We start from the raw sequence: 23980 nt of genomic DNA on the forward strand, positions 1-23980 counted from the left end.
TGATGAATGTCGTTCTAGTGAATACACGTGTATAACGGTGGTTGTCGTGGGAGCCTCTCTCCTACGCTTCTCCTATTCCTAGTCTCCCTCTGTGCTTTCATTGTACTGCCCACTCTTCATGCAGGAACTGAATAGTATCAGCTGTGTAGCAGAGCTGTGATGTTGTGAGAGTTTCACTTTAAACAGCCTCAATGCAGGACAAAACACCATGTTCTTCGTGTTATTCCACAAATGTACACTTTACTTCACACAACCTGTACACAGAACGCCTATACAGTCATATTCTAAACCCAAGCGTCCAACAAAGACAGACTCTTTCTGGTGATTTCTGCTTGTCCTTGGTCTTACATTGTACTGCTCCATTTCTCTGCTCATTTTCACACGGGCACTCAACATGTAATTGCATATTTTTCCTTTTTTTTTTTTTTTAACAAATGAAGCAAATATGTATGTTCCATCATTATATACTGAAAAAATGGCCATCATATTCTTCAAACTACCACTTTCACATACCTGAGCAACTGTTTACCAAGCAATTTCCCTGCAAGGATTATTAAAGTACTTCTCATTCTGAATACACAGTGTAGCCTTTATTATGCATATATTATACAGATTTATGTTTTAAATACTTATATTGCATGCTAATCAGCCGCAACATTAGAACCTCTAACAGCACAAGTGAATAAAAATGATGCTCCCAACAATACAGTGTTCTACCGGGAAACCTGGGATCCTGGCATTCATGTGGATCTGATGTGACACGTACCATCCATCTAAATGGTCTTCCAGACCAAGCAACAACCCTAATGGTAATGGCACTCCCCAGCACCAGCAGCCTCATCAGGACAATGCCCTGTGCTCAGGAACGGCTCAGTGAACACGTCAAGGAGCCCAAGGTGTTGACCCGGTCTCTAAAAGAGCATCTGTGAGATGTGCTGGAACATCACAGGGCCCCATCCTGCAAACCCTCAGGACCCAAAGGATCTGCCACCAATGTTCCAGTGCCAGACTGAACAGGACACCCCCAGAGGTCTTGTGTCCATAGCCTGGAGGGTCGGAGCTGTTTTGGCACCACATGGGGGACTGACACAGCTTCAGGTAGGTGGTTTTAATGTTTTAAAGTGCAAAAGTACTTTTGTCTTTGAATTTCTACCCTTTGTCTTTATTAATTACTCTTTCACTCTAATGAGTTCTTATTTTCTACAATAATTGTTTTGTATCTAATGTTACAGAAAATAGTGGAAAATGCCAATCACAACTACCCCAAAGTCCAATTTGGCATCTTTATATTCCTTGTTTTATACAACCAACAGTCCAAATCCCAGAGGGATTCGGCTATCATCAAAAAATACTCCCATTTGAGAAGCTGACACCTCTCTGCTTCTCCACACTACTTTGTTTGGACCAGTTTAGACCACTTAAATAACAGAAAGGAGTAATCTGCTGCATTAAATGAAGTGGGAAGCTGTAAAAAAAAGCCCTTGTCTGTTTCCGTCTCATCAGTTCAAATGGTGCATCACTGAGTGCTCACACAGCAATAAATTAAAGGCCACTGTTGTGATTTAGGGACTTGGATTTTACAATTTGTACTGAAGTGCAAGAGGCAGTCACAGGTGTCGCACACTGGATTTGGTTACTAATAACACCCTGTGATGCTTCAACATGCACATACAGTATGTACATGCAGATACATACAGTACAGCACACACTGGAAAGCCAGATAGCTGCAACTAAAATCTAATCAGGGGATGATAATGATTCTTCGGCTTATTTTCACACCAAGGACATCGCCAAAGTCAAGCAGAACATAAAAACCATCAGAGCTGGGCAAAGTGTGATAATCAATAATAGGGGCATGTGTATTTATTCACCTCATCACACGGACAAGAGCTATCAAAGGAGCTATATGACTTGATAATGGCTCTCTTATGCACAGACGTGCTATTTCAGTTTCTCTGCATTTTTCAAAGGGCTCTTCTCAGCCTTTCCTTCACCACACTGTGGCTGCATTACTTCCTACTGGTTACATTCTCGCAAAAGCTTATTTCTGTAAGTGTGGACAAAAGCCAACTTGACATAAAACGATTTCCGGACATTTCAGCGTGCTGTTAGCTGTTTAATGACCACGAAGACGAAAACAAATCATGTTAAGATTGTGACCTAAATTCTCCCTTCATTAAGTGAGGGGGAGTGAACAAACCAAATGTATGAAGACGGGAGTCAGCACCGCGAGGCTGAACGGACAGAGAAATTTGGGGAGAATAAATATTTTGAAGATTTTTTTTTTTTTTTTTAATGTCAAGTAGGGGGGGATAGTGCAGATTTTTCTTTTGTGGGATCATTGTGAGTGACAGTTTGGCTGAGGAGTCCCAGACAGCTTTACACTACAGGACTGCTGAAGCAGGGAGTTGAACGAATGTGAGTAAACTGCATTAGATTAATGAAGAGTGAGCCTGCCAGACAATGGAATAAATATACAGAGAGAGAGGAGGAAGAGAGAGAAAGAGAGAGAGGAGCAGCATGTTAAAGAGAGGGAATTGTATTCGAGGAATTGTAATGACTGTTCGAGGTGGAAAAAAGTAATGGAGCTTGTGAGAAATCGAGAAAAACAAAGAAGGACACTCTCCTGCAGACGCGACATTGGCAGCATGCAAAATCCTGCAGCAGCCTGCCGACACTGGAACGCACTCACTGGTAGTGTGGACGTGGAAAGACTGTGATCACTCCCAAATCCACCTCTTTCTCTCCACCATTCATTATGCACGGATCTGTAGCATATTAGGGGCCAGAGTATATGATTTGGCTGCTTGCTGGACATTACGCCCAGAGAATTATTCACAGTTCAGAGGAATAACCTACATTCACTCCCACAAGCTGACTGGGGGGAAAGTCTGTGCTCCTTATCTATGCTAAGGCACCATGTGGGTCACTATTAGGGCTGCGAAGGTCTCCAAAGGGCCGACAAACAAGAGCAGTCCCTTCAGCTGCACTGTGGCATTGGTGGCTAAGTGGTAAGAATCTTTCTAGCCAAAAAACACTGCCCCTTTTAGACTCCGCAATATTAAAGGGGAATAAAAACCAACCATCCTTAACTGATGGGCTCATGGCAAATCTTCTGCCTTGTAGGTGAAAAAGAGGCAAAACTATGTTTTTTTGACATCCTTTGTGTGAAGTAAGGATAGCATTTGTCCTTCAGAACACAGAATAGTGCTTACCTTGTAGGAAGCCTCACTTCAACTCCCTGGGGTCCCACACAAGCCTTGAACAGCACCACTGACAAAGGAACTCTTCCTCACTGAGCCTCGTGTGCCGTGTGAGCTGTCCCGTGCTTTTAATTTCAGTTTTCAGTTCATAGATTACTTGTTATGTGAGCTGTTTTCCTGGCAGCTTCACAAGCCATGTTGTTGTTCGTGCACAGTACACATTGTGTGCTCACTTGGAGACCTCTGTGACAGCCAGGAAACTAAAAGCTGTCAGCAAAGAGAGGTGAAAATCTGCACATTGCAGTTTGTGTGAGCGGTATTTTACCAATTTCAGCAATTACCACCGTATGGAATATCTCTTAATGAAGCTTTTAAATACATCAGAAGGTGTAACATTTGCCCCGACATTATTCAACCCACAGAGACTCTGATAAGCTTCGCAAACTGAACAGTTTGTGCTCACTCACAGTTTAAATTTCAAATGATTGAGATACCGACTGGCTGAGGAAAGTTCAGCAACGCTCACAGTCTGCTGGGAGTGATGGGGCCAGACAAGGGCAGCAGCAGCATCAGGAGTACCTGGGAGGCAGGAGAAAGATCCTCCAGATGGTTGTGAGTGGTACAGCTGCTGGGACACAGGACGGAGCTTGATCAGCCCTGGCAGGGTCACCTGGGCTGTGCAGGATGTCTGATGTTGAAAGCCCCCATAGTGAGGAACTCCACCACTCTTACGCATCTAAGTTTGTTTACAAGTTTTTGGCAATAGTGCTGCACACATGGGGTGAAAAAATAGTTGCTTTAACTTTTTTGCACTATGATAAATTGCCTCAAGTGATGTTACTTGAAGCAGCTTCTGTTGGGACTAAAGAATACAAGTTTGACAATAAAAAAGATCACATCTGGGGTTTTGGATTTAGAGAAGAAGCGGTTACCAGAACTCGTTTCTGCCCGAGGCTGGCGGCTCAAGGCTACACTACTTGCTCCTTGCAGAACGAACTTGAATCTCAGACCATCAGAGGTCAGGCTGCATTCTGGGTAACACTGCTGCCATGTTTTAACAATGCGTGTGATAAAAAGACACAGTATGTCAGGATTCCTACTTGTGTGAAAGCGCTGTTAAGAGTGCAAAGCAAATTCACCGGAGGATTCTCTGAGGAGGAGGAGGATAGCAGCATCTTTTATTCATCTACATTAACAGTTTAGAAACAAAATAGACTCCAAATACCTTAATTATTCACTCACTGAAACCTGGAATAATTTTTTAGATATTTTGATTTGCAAACAACGTCTTCTTCAAATCTTCAAAATTAAATTAAAAGGCTAATATTAACTTCCAGTCTGCTATTGACAAAATATGCTGAGATATGTTGCTGTATTTTCAGTGTTTCATTTCTGTCATCTCTCCCAAGACGTACCCGCTGTTCCTGACAGGAGACAAAGGTCTGAAACCCCGGCGCCACTCCGAAGCCCAGCTGGTCTATGAACGGCGGCTCGTCCTGGGTGTGGATCTGAACTTTGATCCCTGCTTCAAACGATGTCTCGTCTGTTGACAAGAAGAGGTCAGGACATTTACAACAGGGACGATTTGCATGCACACGTTGGCCTACAGGATCTAACCAGCAGCAGCTGCTTCTAATCAAATGGAGACGGAGCTTTGAAGCGTTGGAATACGTTCCAGCCAGCGAAACAGGCTGAAAAATGAAGAATTAAAGAACAACAAAAACAAAGAAATGACAAATTTTGTGAAACATGAACTCCCTTCCGAGCCATAAAGAGCCACTCACAGGGAGGGATTGCTTATTCATTAGCTGAACCTGCAGTCTTCTATAGATGACAAACACGCTGTGGTCTTTTGGGAGTTTATAATGAATGAGGAGTGAAAGGATGAACTTCACAAATAGACCAGCTGATGACAGCAGGTGCCCCACAGCAGTCTCATGTACTACACGGGGGAAATGAGAATGAATGGATAAATTAATAAATAAATGATGATGAGGAAAACGGAAAATCAATACAGCTGACAGCTTCCTTTGCTACAGCACCGTGCCGCATGGATTTTAAATGAAGCACATTGGCGTCTCTGACACTGAGATCAGGGGAACATCACAATGACATGGCAACTCAAACCTACACTTGTGCAAACATATTCCTATTGCATTTGCAGAGATCTAGAGCTACTTATCGCCGTGATGGCAGGCTGGCTTCAAGAGATTTAGCTCTTTTTTTCTGAGTGCTGGCTCTAGGTTAGAGTAGGATGTCAGTTTCCTGCCTCCTTGTCTTCCAGACAGTCGCTCGGTATCATCTTCTAAACGCCAGGATTTCTCTCCATTTTCAATTAAAGAGCTCCAGAGATGTGGCTGGAATTCTGCAGCAGGAGAGCTTCAGCAAAGAGCGGCAGACTTTTAGTGTTACACAGAGCTTTTCTGAGGCCAGATACAAATCCATTTTCTGCCGCTGCCAAGACAAATTCTTGAGGCCCAGAGCAGCGCAAACACATACAGTATGTAGCGTTCACGTTCTCGCTCGCTGAAGTTCATGTCATCTTTATGTCATGGCCATCTGTCGTCTTTATACAGCTGAAATAACTTTATACAGTTGAAATAATTGTATAGAGCTGAGCTGAACCTTGGGATGAAATGAAACATTTACCAAACATGATACAATCCAAGCGTTTTTTGTTTTTTTTTGCATTTGCCTCAAAGCAATTTCACCTCCCGTGCTTTCATGTAAAATAATTCCAGGTATGCGACAATTACACGGAGAATTTCATAGCACAGAAGTTGATATTAACAAAAAAATAGATATAACCTTGTTAAGTTTTTAAGATGACAACAGATTTTCACGCTCTTGTGAATACATGATCCTCACTAACACAGGACATGCTGCGTGGTTCTGTTTGGATCTCATTTTCGGTGCCCTCATTTCCTCCCACAGTCCGCAGACATGCAGGTCAGGTGAAGCTGGAACTCTAAATTGATATGTTGTCCCAGGAGTCACCGGCCTCCTGCCTAATGCCTGCTGGGATAAGCTTCAGAATGTATGAATTTACCTGCATTAGATAACAAAATGACAAAGCAAACATTTATTTTCAAGACAGAATGCAAAAGCAGAATTGTCAAGAATAATAATCCACAGAAAAATGTCTGTTTGGTATCTAAGTATAGTTATACACAAAACAGCAGCTTTACTAAAGATCACAGTTGCAGTGTTCTTGTATTTAGTTTGCAACATTTGGACAGCGAATCAGCACTTTTCGTAGTAGCTGTGGGGACAGTTTTCTCCATGTTTGAGCCAGCAGAGCTTTCAGATCTGACATCATTCCCCCCACGGTATCCTATAGAAGCTCTCTGGGATTTAGGTCAGGCCTCTAGAGAGAGATTCTAAGACTTTAGTTTCCTCCTGGGCAAAATATTCTTTCAACAGGGAGTCGATCTTGCTGAAAGATCCACTTAAGTCACTGGAATCATTCATGTCTGATTTCCTTAAGTCTGCATCCAAGTTTCCTCTGCGTAACTCAGAGTTCATGATTCAATCAATACAAGCTCACCCACACCTTTGGAAGGAAAACACCTCCGCGCTTTTCTGCAGTGTTAGAATTTTTTCCCCTGGCTGTCTAAACAAAAATTTTCTACCGTCCGATCCGGTAGGCTGAATTTAGACTCATCTGAAAATAATCTTTTTGTGCCTGTTCTTATGCAAATTTCCTCCTGACTGTCTTATTCTCTGAGCCTGTGAATGGTTTCTGCTGGATCACGCTCTCTTTATCTTCATACTTTCTGATCCTAATGAACTGTGTGTGAACTGAATTGTATTTTGTGACTCTTGTTGATCTCTGAAGTGATCCTCGCTGCTGTTTCTCATCTGTTCTCCTCGATTTTACTCACAAGTATATGGTCTGCTACTGGTCTCGCAATGTCTGTGCAACTTATTTCTTCTATTTTTACTGTGGAGGATGGAAAATTGAGTTTGTGCTCATCCGGTGGCCTTCTTTGTGCAGATGACACTTGACCTTTCATTGAGCTCACTTCAGTTGTCTTTCCAATGGAAAAAGTCCAGTACTTTTTGTTGCTATATAGGGAGGTATGTTCATTCCTTCCCAGGTAACAACCTAAAATATTTATTTTAGTAGAAAATATTTGTTCAGAGCTCTACTAGATGTGCTTTTCTATGGATGAAATATCAGTTTATCTAATATTTTATGGAATAATTTTCTGAACCTCATGCAAGTTGCTGATTCTTTTTCCGTCCAAATACTTTTTGAGGCCACTGTATGTATAAATAATAGATGGGTTGGATATCCACGATGTTTTTCACTTGGCAGCAAGATCTAAGAACTCACTTATCTCATAATTTATTTGTGTATGCACAGTTTTAAGCTTCAACCATGTGAACAGTAATTTCTATGGATAAAATCCAAATGATCAGCTTCTTTTTTCCCCCAGTGCTACACAGGCATAAGCAATACAGAAAATGTGAATTTCCCTTTTTATCTACAAGATAACATAATAAATGGGAAAGAACTGATGGTTCAATCCCCAGTTCTCCCCGTCCAGGCAGAAATTGGCAAGCAAAAATTGTAAAGTGTATTATTCGCTTAGGCAGAAAGTCTCTGTATAACAGCATCATTTAGTTTCTCTTAGAGTGAAAATCTGCCACTGATGCAGTTATTTTTTTAAGCTTTTTTTTTCCAAGTACTGCATCTCTGAGCACTTGCCAGGGGTATTTTCTCTTATGCTGAAGATGTTAAAAAGTGCACCAATTAAAAAGTGAATTAGAGCAAATTTGTAGTCTTTGAATCGCACTGATGTGTTTCTGCATCTATTTTGCATTCTGTATCTCTATCTGACTGTCGAGTGAAACGAATTTACTGTCAACCCCCTTTAATCTTTATTTAGCTTTGGACAAGTGTCAAACTAAAGTGTTTGGATAAATATCTTTATCTATGACTGTGGGGATCTTGGCTTCTTAGCAGTGTTAAATTGCTTGGAAGACCTCAAGGCCTGGATGTCTCTAAATTTTAATGAGAAAAAGACTGAAGTGATGGTCTTTGGTGGCACCTCTGTGACCCCTCCAATTGATCTGGGTTCCTTGGCACAGTACGGCAAACCTATAGTTAGTAATCTACGGGTAGAAGTGGACGCAGATCTTAAGTTTGACAGCCAGATTAAAGCTGTGGTGAAATCAAGCTTCTTCTAGTTAAGGCAGCAGGCAAAAATAAAACCTTTTGTCCAGAGGCAGCGCTTTGAAACAGTGATCCACGGCTTTGTGGCCACTTGGCTGGATTACTGCGACGCATTTTATATGGGGGTTAGTGGGTCCTCCATCGCTCGTCTCCAATTGGTTCAGAACGCCGCTGCACGTCTTTTAACTGGCACAAGAAAGTTTGAGCACATTTCACCGATTCTAGCTTCACTCCACTGGCTGCCCGTCCATTTTAGAATTTATTTTAAAATTCTTTTATTTGTTTTTAAATCCCTAAATGGTCTTGGGCAGTCCAGTCTGTTTAGTCTATTTATTGTTTATGTTTTATTGTGGATTTTGCTTTTAGTTCTATTATTTCTATGTAGTTCTATTGTTTCTATCTTAGTTTTATTATTTTTATTTTTTGATCATGTTTTTACTCTTCTGTACAGCACCTTGGTCAACTCTGGTTGTTTTAAAGTGCTTTATAAATAAATTTGTTCTGATTTGATTTGATGTAACATTAATAGAGAGAAAGTTTCAACATACTACAGCCTACCGGGTAACAACGAATAAGCTTTGTAATGTCCAAAATGCTGCAAGACATTGACAAACTGTGCACCCAACTACTGCTGAATTTGCTCATAATGTGAAAATAATGGACAGGTTGAAGAACACGTGTAACACAGAGCAACAACAATACCAACGCAGGAACACAAACCAAATGATACATAAATCATTTGCTGGGAAGCTTTCCCAAACACCTGCTCCAGTAAATTCATTACCTGTCACGTTTTTTTTTTGTCTTTCCTACTGGCTGCCTTCATTAAGGCCTTTAGGACCTCCACTGGGAGATGCTTTACCAAACTGGGCATTCTGGAGGTGCGTCTTTGTCTAAATGTAAATGCATAAGAAGATGGGTGTAGCAGAAGTCAGATTCATCACTGATCACTGCATATAGTTGCACAAGTTTGATGAATGAAGGCCCGTGTGTTTCAACTGGCACATTATGTACTTCCGGGCATCCAGCCAGAATAAACAAGCAGGTAATAAATGCTGTTATAACAGAACTAATCAATGAGTCACTCTGCATCATTTGGGCTTTAACAACTTAAACAAAAGCACTGATATTTAGGGAATCTGTGTCTTTTTATTTAGTTTCACTTTAAGTTTCACTTTCAATAAGTAATCTTAAGCTAGAATCAAAAACACTATATGGGTCAATATATAATTGCGGGACTTTTTGTATCATAGTTGACATTTTTGCTGTTTTCACGCCTAAAATCAACATGGCCGCCTATAACCAAACATCACATGGGATTCTTAGAGAAAGATTCTTTTAAAATATTACATATACAATTGAGCAAAGCTGAAATTGAAAGTTATTTTTAAAGATATTGTAGTATACCTGTTGACATGCGATAAATCTACACTTGACTCACACACTACTTTATATTAAATAACTCTTTTCTAAGTCTTTTCTTCAGGAAGAAATGACATCATGTGGAGCAGGTCATGTGATTTGGAATTAACGCACTTCCTTGAGAGGTGTTTTTGTAATGGCTAACTTAGTTGAAAGTGATTTCTCAGACACAGTTTATTTTCCATATAAAATTTGATATATTGTCAAAAAGGAAATATCTGTCATGATTATCTCAACTTAACAAAAAGAACACAATCAAAACAATTTTTGAATAAACTCAGTTTATTATTGTTTAGCTAATTAGAAGGTGCTTACTAAATTCAGACGGTTATTTAGTTGACATTTTAGTGATATCCAATCATTTTTTATTAATAACTGATTTCTTCCATAATAAATAATTATGGAATTTGAAAGACATGATTATAATGAACATAAAAAAATGTTTTTTTTTTACTTTTAATAAAAATGTATGCAAGATAAATCCCATGAACTTCAAAAGTCCCTCAATTGTATATTGACCCATATATTGAATAGTCCAAAACAACTGCTTTGAAAAAAACAAAACTGATCAGTTTACTGTAGAAATTATTGACAATAATGTAAACGATCCTAAATATGAAAGTATGTGAATAAGGTGTGTGACTGTATATACTGTAGAGACTGCATCCTTAGATTTCCGCCATTTCTCTTGTAAATTATTAACCACCCCTACATAAAGAGCATTTAAAATCAACATAATTAAATTGTTTAGGCTTGGAAAAGCTTATATTTAAATATTGCAGTATAGTTCATGGCTTCCTGCTTTGCGCTTCATGTTTAATAATGACCATAAACACACTGTTTCTGTGACCATAATGGAATGTCTCTTTACATTTATTTCCCAGTGGCTATAAAATATTAACACAAACACACAGCAGCATATGCAGCTGCATAAAAATCCGGGTTTCAGGGCTCTCTGGAGCGGAGGGCGACTCTACTGATGAGGGGTTGACCCTGAACGGAAGAGGCCAGTAGCCTCCATTGATTTCATATCTGCCAAATGGTTCTGCTCTTGTTTGATTCATGTGGCCTCGAGGCTCAGCTGACAAGTGATACAATTATATGACAATGAAATAAAATTTTCCTGATCAATATCCATCTGTCCTTACACAGATTAGTCGATAAAGTCTCGGGGACACAGTGGGTGCACTTTAAATGATGAGTGTGTATTTTGAAGGGTCATCAATCATAATTAATGGAAGCGTGGAGAACGCTGCTGAACGAGAAGTTGTCTCTTTCAGGGCCTGCATTTTTCGACAGATGAAACACATTTCTGACCTGTTTGGTCTGAAGTCAGCACCACTTCACTGCACTAAATGGATTTACGGTTTCACAATTACATCAAAAGGGCTGGCAGTGAATGCAATATGGCAAAGTCTCTATCTTAAGGATTAGGAGGGAATCCCTGCGATAGGTTTTCTCCCCCGATATTTCTCAGAGCATCAACACTGAAAATAACTGTCTGCTGTGGTGATTAATTGATTCCAAAAATCTCTTTTAAGCCCAAGTCCTTGTTTGAGGGCAAACATAATTAACAATCTTGTGGTGTCAGCTGAGATTTTCAGAACGGAGGTTGAGATGATTCATGTGTCCTGCAGGTGAGCTTACCGGTTTCTCCCCACACAGGCAAGTATTCATCCTGCTGGATATCCAGCATCAGCTCCAGGCCGTTACCCGTCCCGCCCTTCATCGTCACCAGCAGGGGTCGTCCATCTTGACCCGAATTAAACGTGTAGCATTTTCCGTAGCGTGTGAAGATCTGAAAGACACATAGAGAAGGATATGTGGACGTAACTAGATGCAGCAGTTCAGCCTAACTCTCTCTGACCCCGGAGTAAGATCTCACTTCCCAGCCGTGCGAGTTTACTCTGAAGAAGCAGAGGTAAAGTGGAGATTGTTTCAAAGCACCTACTGCAACCTGTTCTCGTTACGCCGACAGCCACAGACCTCCGAGGGCTAAGTGCTGAGATGCTGCTGACAAATGGAGCCCTCGGTCCTCTCAGTGCCGCATGAAAGAGTACGTGGCCGAGTAAATATGACACGACTTTTATTTCAGAGTGGGATATCCTCCGCCTGAGAAATCTCACACTCGGTAACAACGAAGGCTGCCACCAAAGTCAATCTTGCAATAGCGAATGAAGTTATTTTCTATCTCAGTTTAGAGACGACAGTTGAAAAGGTTTGTTGATTAATCGATACATCAGTCGAGAGAGAGATTTAACTTTTACAGCCTTTCAAATGTGACAATTTTGCTGCCTGTCTTTTTTATATATGGCTCTTAATTGAGTATTTTTGGGGTCTATGTCATCAGATATGCTGAAATCAGAGAATATGGAGCACCATACTTGAAAAACTGAAATAATGAATAAAACGGCGGAATTATACAACTACAAAATGAAAATAAATGTTTTATTTGTCCTGCTGTCCAAAACCTAAAACAAATATTCAATATTCGAACACAATGAAACACAACAAATCTTCCCTTTTGAGAAAATGTAGCCAGGCAATTTTCCAGATGACTGACTGAATTACTGAGGAAGCAATCATTATTTCTTCTTTTTAAGCCAGATCAAGCAAACGGAACATGCTCCAGTACCATTTCAGCCTTAATGCACATCTGCAGATGAAACGTGGGGCTCTAAAATGTAATGCAATCAAATCTAACTATAGCTACTCTGAAACTACATGTGTTATTAGTTGATCATGCATATACTGTGCAGCAGCATCTACTGGAGAGCCTCCATAGCACGCTTGCAGGGAACCGTGACCTATCGGCAAAGACATGATTGCCAGTGAACTAATGGATGTGTAATCAAATCATAAACATTAGGAAATGGAAAGCCATGGCTAGAATCCAAAATAAAACGTTCCTCTACTTTGTTGTCAAGGCGCATGATTGTGAGCCGTGTATCAAAGCATGTTAGCTCACAATTAACTTATCATTAACCTTCAACATTCTGACATTTATATGAGGAAGCAGTAATAGGAAATATGGGAGGGGAGAGACAACGCAAGCAGAGCACTAATAACTGGAATAACTCTTCTTTTTTTCATCCTCCACTCAGTCCAAATACTGTACTCTCAACATACAGTGAGAAGAAAAAGACTCAGTGGAAGATTGTGGTGCAAACAACTACATCACGACACAGATAATTTGGACAAAAGGCTTTTTTTCCCTAGCTGAGATGGCCTAAAAATGTCGTGGCTTTCTTTTTTTTCCCTTGTGAATGTATTGTGTGGACCTTGGGAGCGAATAAGAAGGCGTATTATTACATGGATGACTTATGAGTCAGACATTAGCGCTTTATGACAAATTACTCAAATGTCACAAACACCAGATGCACGGAGCAGAAAAAAAAAATTACAGCCATGTCTCACAGAAGAAAAGTTAGTATAATGTGAATCAAGATCAGTGAAGTGTGAGGAAGAGATTGGAGCACGAATCACAATGGATTACCTCCCAAGGCTCGGTTATATAGGAGCTTTTAAGTTACAAAGCGCTGAAATGCAATAAAACGTCTTCTGATCGTCCGACACCGTATGAGATGTGACCTTTCAAGTGCGTAAGTGGCGAAACTGAGTCAAAAGCCATTCCTGCAACGCCTGCGTATGTGCACAGACTCCAGAGGAGGACAGAAACATCAATTAAACGCCCCAGAAATCGACCACAATCTATCACAGTTTGTTATTACTGCTGGAATAGAAATGGAGAGAAATCTCACAATATGACAGCGTCACCTCCATCTGCTCCTCGACACATCTGACAATAACAGCGGACAATACCTGAAGAAGCAAAGACGCTTTAAAGACGTTTAATCAGGCGGCCTCTCCACATCCAAACAAGCTGCATACTTGTGAGGCCAATTACTTTCCAAGGCTTTCCCACTAAAAGCAGACTAAGACTGATTGTTCTTTTTCAGAAGAGAAGTTTGAACAAAGGAAGAGGCACGACTGCACATGCTGAAAAGAAAAGCGCGTTTGGCAGATGTGCATCAAGAAAACAGCGATAAGACTGTGTGTTGCGTCTGTCTCTGGTTGTGCCGGGGTGGGAACACGCATTCGGACCACAACATGAATGATCATGTTCACATGGGAGCACATGTACAGTGTTTTGTGAGTGCATGTGTGCAGCCGCCCCTCGTTGCCATCTGCATGTATGAGTTGGTAATGTGGTGACTGACTACAGGAGGTCTGTAGTCAGAGTTGCTGTGGTAACCAGGAGATTTTGCTGGCTGCATTGAGTGAAGAGCAGCAGTGGGTGCTGGTGGTGACCTTGGGGAGTCAGGATCTTCATTGTGTTCTGTAGCTCTGAGGTTTATGTTCAGTCTTAACATGCTCCTTCATTTCTGCCTATCAAACAACCTGTGGTCTTGTTGGCAGTGCTAATTTTGTCAAACACATTGCCAGCGATTCAGAATGAGCCGTGTATAATTATGGGAGAAGTGCAACGTTTTGCCTGAGGCAGAACCTTGTTAATAATGTTTAAAGAAAAATTTGCATATTCTAAAGGAAGAGGAGGGATGAAACCAGTCGTAATTACTTGAAACTTGTTGCTATTAATCTTATTGCTCAAATACATTCAGCATTAAGGAAAAGCAAATATTTGCGATGTCTAAGCAGCTTTTCTTGATGAGGTAAATCCTGCATCGTGGTCGGGATATGCACCACTGAGCCATGAGCCACACACATTTCATCTAAAATGAGAACCACTGGATCTTATTAGCGTGTAAACACGGTAAATAAATATTTAAATCAAGCCCACCTGTGAGGAACAACACAGAGAGAGACATCACTCTCTCTCCTTCTCGCAGGGTGTAGAAATGTCATCGTCTTTCTCTTTGATAAATAATTCACAGATAGACAGCCTGAGACTGTTGAGATGGCCCTCAGCTATCCTTCACATGACAATGTGACAAGGATGCACAAGCTGTTCCCTAAAGTTGCCAGGGAACCACTTTCCTTCCTGTCCATTGAATTCAAGATCAGCGTGGAGCGCAATTATGGAAAATGTTACGACAGCAACAATAACACGCACCTATAAGTGATTGTCTGGGCTGAACTTCACCCACGTCAAAATCGATTTACTGATATTCTCAGGGTGTTAAAAGTAATCAGATAATAGTCAACAGATACAGTAATTCATCAGCAGATGATGAAATGTAGCAGTTTCATTTCTTGTGAATCTATTTCAGTTATCTGTATGAGAAGGGAGTGTTGCAAAATGGAAGGAACATCTTTCAATCTAATACAATCTAGGACAACACTACAGACAAAACGTACCGTGAATATGAATCAACATACAACAAAGAGTGAATATTAGCTTCTCAAAAACAATCTCACCTCAATTTCTATTTAGTTATTGCTTTGGAGCTGGCATGCTAATTAGAAAGTCCTCATCAGCACATGAACACATACAAAAACAGCCAAGTAGACAAAGGGATGAGACTGTTTTGACAACTACTGTTTCCAAGGTCAAGAATAAAGTCTGAACATCAGCTCTCAGTCAAATCAACATGGGTGAGATGCCCTAGAGGTGCTCCAGATCTGGGAAAGTTACAGCACCTTCAGCTCCATGGCAACCAATCAAACTCCATGTACTGAGGGAGACATTGTGATGTGAAAGCTTCAGAGGAGCCACTGAACGCATCCTTGATGTGATACTGTGTCACTTTTACAAGTGTTTCTTTTTTTTCTGTCCACCAGTTCCAAAATGCCTCTGGCGAGTTGTCGGGGAGCAGGTGTGAGTTAAACGTGTAGGCAGAGAGAGCTGAAATCACAGCAAGAACACACGCAGAGTTTTCCAAGAAGAGTCAAAGGAGTCATCGCACTGCCTTCTGGACAGGCCGGCATGATAACATTGTTCAATACCGCGATGACGAATACTGAAGTGTGCATGTCCGCTGTACAGCTCCTAGACTTTTTCTTCTTTAATAGGTACACTACTAATAGAACCCAAACAGAATAGATGGGCCCTCTGAATAGAAAAATAGAATTAAATATTTTAAACACACATTTATTCAACAAATTACGCATGACAGGACATTATCGAAGAAGGATATTCTAACTATGATAAAGCAAAGTTTCATTTTCCCTGCTGCTCCCTTTAAACAATTTTCTTATAAACTCAACAGAAACATGACATTTTTTCATGCAGTTGCCACTTTAATTGAAAACAGTTAATCTAAGGGTAGCTGTGGCTTCATCTGACTGGTCTAGTGGTGTGAATGGATGGTCCATGTAACCAGGGCTCCATCTGACAGGTCAAACATCTGCATGCTCAGTGTGACTGTATGTCGTGTGCAAATATAACAGTTGTTCCGATTCACTGCATGTCAGACGGTCTTATGTGGTGTGGTTATTGTGCAAGATCATAATGCACTGATAATAAAAATACGATGTATCAGTCAGCACTATGCTTGGACTAATGATGTTACAGTTGGTGTTGTAAGTAGGAATATAAAAGGTCACTCGCAGTGAAAAACTGTTCTGGTTTAACTGCCTGCAACTTTGCTGTTTTTGGCTCATTGTCAATACTTTCTTCAGCATCACTTGAAGATGCAGCAGGATTCCGTTTTCACCAAAAATGGCTCCACAAGTGCTTCTACAGTATTTGTCCAGCAATCAAACAAACAAAAACACAAACATGCAAAGCAGCAACCACCGAGAAAACACGGTGGACCAAAACAGAGCTAAAAGGAGAGTGAACACTGCACATGCATACGTTACGTCAGGGGTGTCGAACTCATCTTAGTTCAGGGGCCACGTTCAGCCCAATCTGATCTCCAGAGGGCCGGACCATTAAAATTATAACATAATAACCTGTAAATAACAGAGAAAAAAAAACAACAAAACAAAACGAGACCCAAAGCGACAAAAACCTGAGACAAACGACACGAAACAAAACAAAAAAGAGACAAAAAATTAGACAAAGTTATTAAAACAAGACAAAAATGACAAAAGAGAAGCAAAACGACCAAAAAATATACAAACAACACAAGTGAGACAAAAAAACGCAAAACGACAAAAATGCTACACAAAAGAACGAATAAAGCAAAACACAAAATGACAAAAATGAGACAAAAAACACAAGCGAGACAAAAGGGAAACAGATAACTGCAAAAACAAGAAAACGACAAAAACATGAGACAAACGACAAGTCAGACAACAAAAAGAGAAAAAACAACAAAAACAAGCCAAAATGTTACAAAAATGGGACACAAAAAGACAATGAGCAATCTAGTATTTTACTTTACGATCAAAACAACTTGTCATGGTCTAGAAATTATTTAAAATTTATAGTTTTACAAATTTACAATCTGCAGTTAATGTCTTCTCTGTAATTTTGGCACTTTGAGGGCCGGATTGGACCCTCTGGAGGGTCAGTTTTGGCCCGTGGGCCGCATGTTTGGCACCACCCATTAGGTGGACAGAAAAATGAGTACAAATGAATGTTACTTTGTGTCTGCTGGATGTGTAAAAAGGCAACTGTTTGCTAACATCTTCACCATGACAACTTCATGAGGTGATAATATGTCAGTATTGTGTTGCCCCCAAATCCCAAATACATCAACATAAAACCTCCTTGACTCAACACTGAGAGGTGAAGAGAGAAAACAGAGGAAGCACCAATAGATTACTCAAAACTTTATCCGCTATTAGAATTTGTTGCAACCCTTCTGTAAGTATTATACTTAGTTCTGAATGTTTGGCAAAAGAGCAAAAACAGCAGAAGAAGTTGCTGTCAGTAGCTGTGTTTTAAACAAAAATTGATTTGGATATTCTAGGATGTATTGTTATGTCAGCATGTCATCCACAAATTCACAAAAATAACACCCACTGCACGGATTATCCAGGCAAGAAATAAAGAAAACAAATACACCCACATATAGACTCCTCAATAAGATTTAAGAAACCTGGGCAGAGAGTTGTCAGTCAATGAGGCGCCAGGAGGGGCACGGGCTGACAGCATGTTCTCAGATTGATTTCGGAACTAAAATCAATCTCTGCGACCTGCGAGCGAGGAGAGACTTACCAGATAAGAATTAGGCATGTGTGTTGTCAGAGCACGGAAAAAGAAGGACAGAGGCAGTGAATTGAGGGAAGGACGGATTGATGAGGTCAGTGGACCATATTTATAGTTTCAATAGAGGCTCAGCAACATGGGAGGGGCTTCCTGCACACATCCTGAAACCTATTCTATGTCGACAGGTGCACAACTCGTCCTCCACACCTCGCTTCTCAAGTGGGACTGATTTTATTGGTCTGACTCATGCCGTCGGCTTGTCTTGCCTGCCCTTAGGGCCAAGGAGGGCACCATTGATTATCCATGCACTAGCACACATCCTCAAAACTCTGACTTTGGCGTTATGTTTATCTCTGAAATAGGTTGGCGTCGCTTGGTCACCCCTCAAAATACCCCGCACGACATGAAACGCTCCCAAAGATGTCGTTGGGAAGAAATGTGTTCGACTGTGATAACTTGTTTCGCAGTTCTGGATGTGTTGAATTTTAATTCGATGCATTATTTGTGGTTATGGTTTGATGACACCCAGACTGAGGGCTGCCACCGAGGCGAGAATATTCAAATTATAAATTCCCCTAAATCGTAAAATAATCCTCAGTCATCCCTGCTGCGAAGCGACAGAAGCAATCGATTTATCCCGCTGACATCAAACTGTGTTTCAAACAGCACAAGAAAATCCACGTACTGTAACTGAAAACAAATTTGGGTAATGAGGTGGGAGAGAGGAACACTGGCTTTCTCATTGTTCTCCATGCGATGATGGAGTGCAATCAATGGGGCTGCAGTTTACCAACGAGGCCAACACTAACTGCACTCTATCACCGTGTCAGGGAGTGTTGTAAAGTGCTGCTAAATGAATCAAAAGTCTTCATTAGGAGCGGATTGGTCTCTTGCGGGCGCAGCACTGTACACACATTGATTCTGCAGTGATGGACAACAGAGCAGGGACCCGCTCAGACCATATGGTGAACACAGAAGGTAGATGGATTTCACACCTCAAAGGAAATGATTCAACTTGTTGGCGGTGAAATGTACACTCATAATCTGATAACATGAGACAGAGAGATTTAAACGAGTTGACGGGGGAAGAACAATGAGCAGTTGCCTGTGAGGAAAATGCAAATATCACAGCAAGACTTCAAAATCTTGTCAAGTCAGTTTCAGAGCAGCAAGATCACAGAGATATATCATGAATTCAAACACAGTCACTGCAAGCCTGAAATCTATACAGGGGTTTTTACACTGGCATGGACGTGGATAAAGCTTAAGGGGTAGAGAGAGAGAGTTAATTGAACTACTGAGGCGCATTACCAAGCAACAGTGCAGAGGAATGCGCAGTACGTACAGCCTGGTAATTGCATGTGTTCAAAGCAAATTAATTACGAAGCAGCTGATATTTATTCCTGCAACACATGGGAGATTCTGACAGGTAATTGCTAACAATTCACCTTCTGATTCTGCCTAATGACTGAAAAAACAAAAGCATAAACCTCTTAAAACTGCATCAACCTGTTGGGAGGGGAAGCTAAAACAACACCCCCCCAAAAAAACTAACTTTGGCGACACACTCACGGTGCTGAAATTGCGCGGCCCGCAGAGCTCCCCCTGGTACCGACAGTACAGCAGCATCTCCTCCAGCTGGTGTCCCAGCCGGTCCAGCAGCTGCCTCATGGACGGCTGGGACTCCCGCGGCGGAGGAAGGAAGTGGTTGAAGTCCAAAATCCGAGACAGCGGGGACCAGGGGGGCTCGCCGCCTGCGCTCCCGCCGCCGCCGTCGCCGCGCAGAGGGGTGAGCGCCTCTCTCGCGGCGGGGGAGACCTGCCAGTTCCTTCCCAAAAGTCCCAGCCACCTCCCAGCGCTGAATATGTCAGTCTTCTTCATGCGCCGAGGCAGCAGGAGGTTCTGGTTGCAGATGGTGACGGCGGGGAAAACGAGGCGCTTGGCGTACACCATGTGCGCCTTGGTGTAGACGGGCGAGGAGAGCAGGTACCGCACTCTGTTGGAGGACCAGGTGAAGAGCAGAGCCAGAGCCGCCAAGAAAGCCAGCAGCCACGCAACTCTCCGGGGGTACGAGCCGCTGAGGAAGATGTGTCTCAAGCCGTGCAAGGTGGTGTGTTTCAGGAAGAGCTTCCCGGCTTCGGAGAGGGAGCCCGGTCTCGGTTTGGATCCAGATGAGTCGCACTGGCACATTTTGGAGAAACGCTGGTGCGCGCTTTCAACATCGGACCCGCTGTGATCACAATGAATGAGCCTAAACTCGCCTCTGCGCTCTCAGATGGCCGCTGTTCGTCAGAGACTTTGGAGAGAGAGAGAGGGGGGGGGGGGGGGGGACACGGAGAGAGAGAGAGAGAGAGAGAGAGAGAGAGGGAGACAGGGAGAGAGAGAGGGAGAGAGAGAGAGAGAGGCGCACGCAGCTCTGCTTTGGTTCTCTCAGGCTCCGAGCAGCAGCTTGTGGCTGTGATGAGGGACTATTTTGTCAGGCGCACAGCACTCCCTGAGCTTGGCCGGGGGAGGGAAAGTGAAGCTATTCAGAATGATTTAGTGCGCTGCTGCGCAGCAACAGGAGTCCAGGGGATTATTTTATCTAAATTACAAGCAGTTAGTGTCTGAAAATCTAAAGAAATTCCTCTGAGACAATGGATTCAGTTACAATCACACGGTTATAGTGCAGCACAAGTTATTTTCTTTCTGCCTCCCTGTTTTAATTCTCTTTTCCATCTCCGTATTTTTCTCCGACCTCACTCTATGCGCGTGAGTACACTAATGCGCGTGCGCACACACCTTTGGATATCCTCAGTGCTGTTTGCTGAATGAAATCACTGGCCTCACTAGCTACAGACCATTTGTCTTCCTTTCCAAGCCCATCACACATACACTCTCTCACACACACAGGCTTCTTCACTCCTGTTGACTTACAATTTGTATTCTTCATCAAAAATTGAACCCTGCACTCCAGAAGGCGATGCTGTGCAGACTTCAGTCTCTTTCATTATTGCCCCACCAGTTGAATTTTAAATCTTGCAGATCATTGTGAGCATTAACATTTTTCAGATGTACAGGGTGACATCCCTCAAGCCTTTCAGTCAAAGATGTGAAATGTCACAAGGAAAGCAACAAGATCAATATGCTGCTGGCAGATCGATAGAAATCGTGTTGCACGTCTTTAAAGCATCTTCTGAAATCTTAAAGAGCCAAACTCAGATGTAATGTGTGTTTTTTTTTTTCCAACCCTGCAGTGCCCCAGTGTGGCTGCGATGAGGGGAACCTGTTTCAGGCTGGCGACTGGAGGCTTCAATGCATCATTGACAAAGCGTTTTGAGAAAACCATCTCTGTCCCGGGGGGTGTTGGTTAAGTGGAGGCTCATGCTTGATCGGCCATCAACACACAGAGTTTCAAACCAGAGTAAAAACTGGACACTGTGCAGGCGTGATTCAAACTGTGTGTTCAGTGCTAAAAGCGAGGAAAAAGAGCCGAGAAGGAAATAGTGAGAGTGACAGGACACAGAGCATGAATGAGGAGTACTTAGTAAATCAGTTTTTCATACCTTGTCGCCCCATGTTCTAAAAGATAAATGTCTTGAAACGTGGGAAATTGCTGAGACCTGGGAACACAATGACCGAACAGGATGGAATAAGGTTATCAGTCCAGCTAGATTTATGTCTCTAATGGACTTTATTCATAGATAGACCTAAAAACTGAGCTTGCACAACTGCTGCAAATAAAGTAGAACAAGTGTTTGGATAGTGATGTTTAGAATCAAATTTATGTGTAATAATTTTACATTCATCTTGCTCCTTTTTCACCAAGTTCAGCCAATGTAGGAGCATTGCTGCTTCCAAGACTTAAGGCTTGGTGACACCAGCATTTAAAATGGCAAAAATTTGAGGCAAATTCAGTCAATACAAGTGGAATTGTCACCATTAGTGGATTTGCTTGTGGGTTGATTTAAACCTGAGCAAATGCTTCACGTCAATATCAATTTGGCCCAGCAGCAAACTGTTTAAACCCTTTGGTTTGTAGCCAGTTATGAGACAGGAATCGGATAGGTCTTTAGACTGAATTGTATAAACTTATTGTCCTGTTAGCAACCAAGCAAGCTACCAGCCGGGAGAACTTTAATGTCCCTGCTTATCAACATTTCAATTAATGAAATGGTTTACAACGGCAAACACAATGTCGGGAGGAGTGCACTGAACAACACAGACACTCTAGGAGTTACTGACTAGCAGAGTTAGTGGTTAATGATCTTTATTTGCTTACACCATAAAGGCATTAAACTGAACAGACAAAATAAGGGCCTTTCGGTGGGTCCTGCTTCACTATCTGATGCTGAGGTTTCGAATGAGTCACACAGTGCACAGTGTTGTTAAACCTTTAATATTTCTAGTTTTGCACTTGTTTCATTTTGCTATGGTAATTTGAGTTTATTTGAGTTACCACATAATAAAACCTGTTACCGGGAATTATTCTAGCTTTAAAAACTATGCACAGTGCACAGAGAGACAGATGAACAGGAAGGTTAATAGGGACTCCTGAACTCATTTTTGCCCCGGGGCCCCTGGCGGGTTAATCCAGCCATGCCTGGAGGTTAGTTCAAAACGCCTCTGATCGCCTCACCTCTTCTCTTCCTTCCCCCATCAGATATCTCTTTAGCAATGTGACTTCTCCCGTAGCAATGACGATCAACTCCCCATGAATAAAATACAAAAAGCAGAAAATAAGATCAGAGTTATTCTTTACCAGCTGTGTGTATGTATGTGTGTGTGTGCGGTTTTTGCAACTCACACTTTTGGATGTTTTTGCAAAACACCTGATTATGTCTAATGCAAACAATTTCAAACTTTGTATGGCAACCACAGTATGATTAAGGTTAGATAAAGGTTGCAACAGGGTGAACACGGATTGCAAGCCCCAATCCCTGTGCACAAAAGACAGCCGTGCTACACATCGATCTGCCCGTCTCGTTTCCGCAGCCTTATTTTTCTGCCTCACCACATGCAGGGCACGCTACATCCTACGCTGGTGCAGCTGTAGTGTAGCTTGTGTACACTCAGTTCACCTGAGCTCTCAGTAAGTTGCAAGTGAACGTGCGGGGATACACTCCCTCACTGAATGAGTGATTCAAGTCACGGACAGGTTCGCAGGGATACAATCACTCTCCAGTGAAATAGATACTGAATGTAACTCCAAGTTTAGGAGTAGATGTGTTTTCCTTTAGTTAGCACAAGATAGTCAGTAGCCTAATTTCTCACATGGTGCACACCATCCAGTTGTCCATTGTTTTATAGACTGCCTCCATGAAAATCAAGGTTTTAACTTGTTAAAATGTCCTTATGGTGTTTTTTTGTATGCTAGAAGACACATATTGAACAGAATAAGCACTGAATATATGCACCATGAAACTGCAGTGTAACAACAACCGTCTCTACAACAAAAGCACTCAGAGAGCGCAGCACTCCGCCAAGGCTGCCCAGTCGTTGCACAATTTCTGACTGATAAGTTCGCAGCAGTCGATTTGTAATAGGACCGCAATCATGTGATCGTCAGCAGGCAGCTGATGTAACGTTCACTTGCAGTCATAGTTACAGTGATGCTATCTTGCAATGATACAGAAATCTTTAACAGCTCTTTGGATCCAGACTGTAAGCCACATCACTGCCAAAATCTGATCAGGTGGTCCATGTGTCATTTCTTACCTTCCCAGAAAACTTCATCCAAATCCGTTATTCCGTTTTTGAGTACTGCTGCTAACAGACAGACAGACAGACAGACAGACAGACAGACAGACAGACAGAGACAGACGTACGCCAATTGTCACATAACTCAGCCACATTCCCTGGCGGAGTAAAAATACTGATTCAGATGGCCAGCACTTCATTCTTAACAAGTCTAAGTAGCTGATTGCATCAATTAGGGTGGAGCTTCCATACTGGAGGAGATCAGAGAAGAAAAGACGTCCTCTTCACAGTTACAAAGTTGCATATGAGAAATTGTAAACCTCTATCTAAAAAAATCTAAGTCAAGTTGAAAGCTCATTTTATATACTCCCTTACGTTACTAATGTTGTAGAGAGCAATAAAAAAGATACATACTGTTTGGCTACACTGACT

The 23980-nt window shown here is 41.8% G+C and overlaps 1 protein-coding gene across 3 annotated transcripts in view; it reads right to left on the reverse strand.

Annotated features, from left to right (window-relative positions):
• The window catches only part of asic1b (acid-sensing (proton-gated) ion channel 1b), a 176062-nt gene that overhangs the window by 13447 nt on the left and 138635 nt on the right, over nucleotides 1–23980 (reverse strand). For 2 of the 3 annotated variants that reach the window (XM_035953482.2, XM_023281554.3), the window contains 2 exons: nucleotides 11455–11605; nucleotides 4619–4746 (listed from right to left, as the gene is read on the reverse strand). In XM_035953482.2, coding sequence (XP_035809375.1) covers nucleotides 4619–4746; nucleotides 11455–11605 — 279 coding nt within the window. Of the gene's footprint in view, nucleotides 1–4618; nucleotides 4747–11454; nucleotides 11606–19441; nucleotides 20168–23980 lie in introns of those variants that run through there. The other variant, XM_023281555.3, reaches the window with a different exon arrangement.

This window comes from Amphiprion ocellaris, chromosome 5 (genome assembly GCF_022539595.1).
Source record: "Amphiprion ocellaris isolate individual 3 ecotype Okinawa chromosome 5, ASM2253959v1, whole genome shotgun sequence".
In the NCBI taxonomy this organism is placed as follows: Eukaryota; Metazoa; Chordata; class Actinopteri; family Pomacentridae; genus Amphiprion; species Amphiprion ocellaris.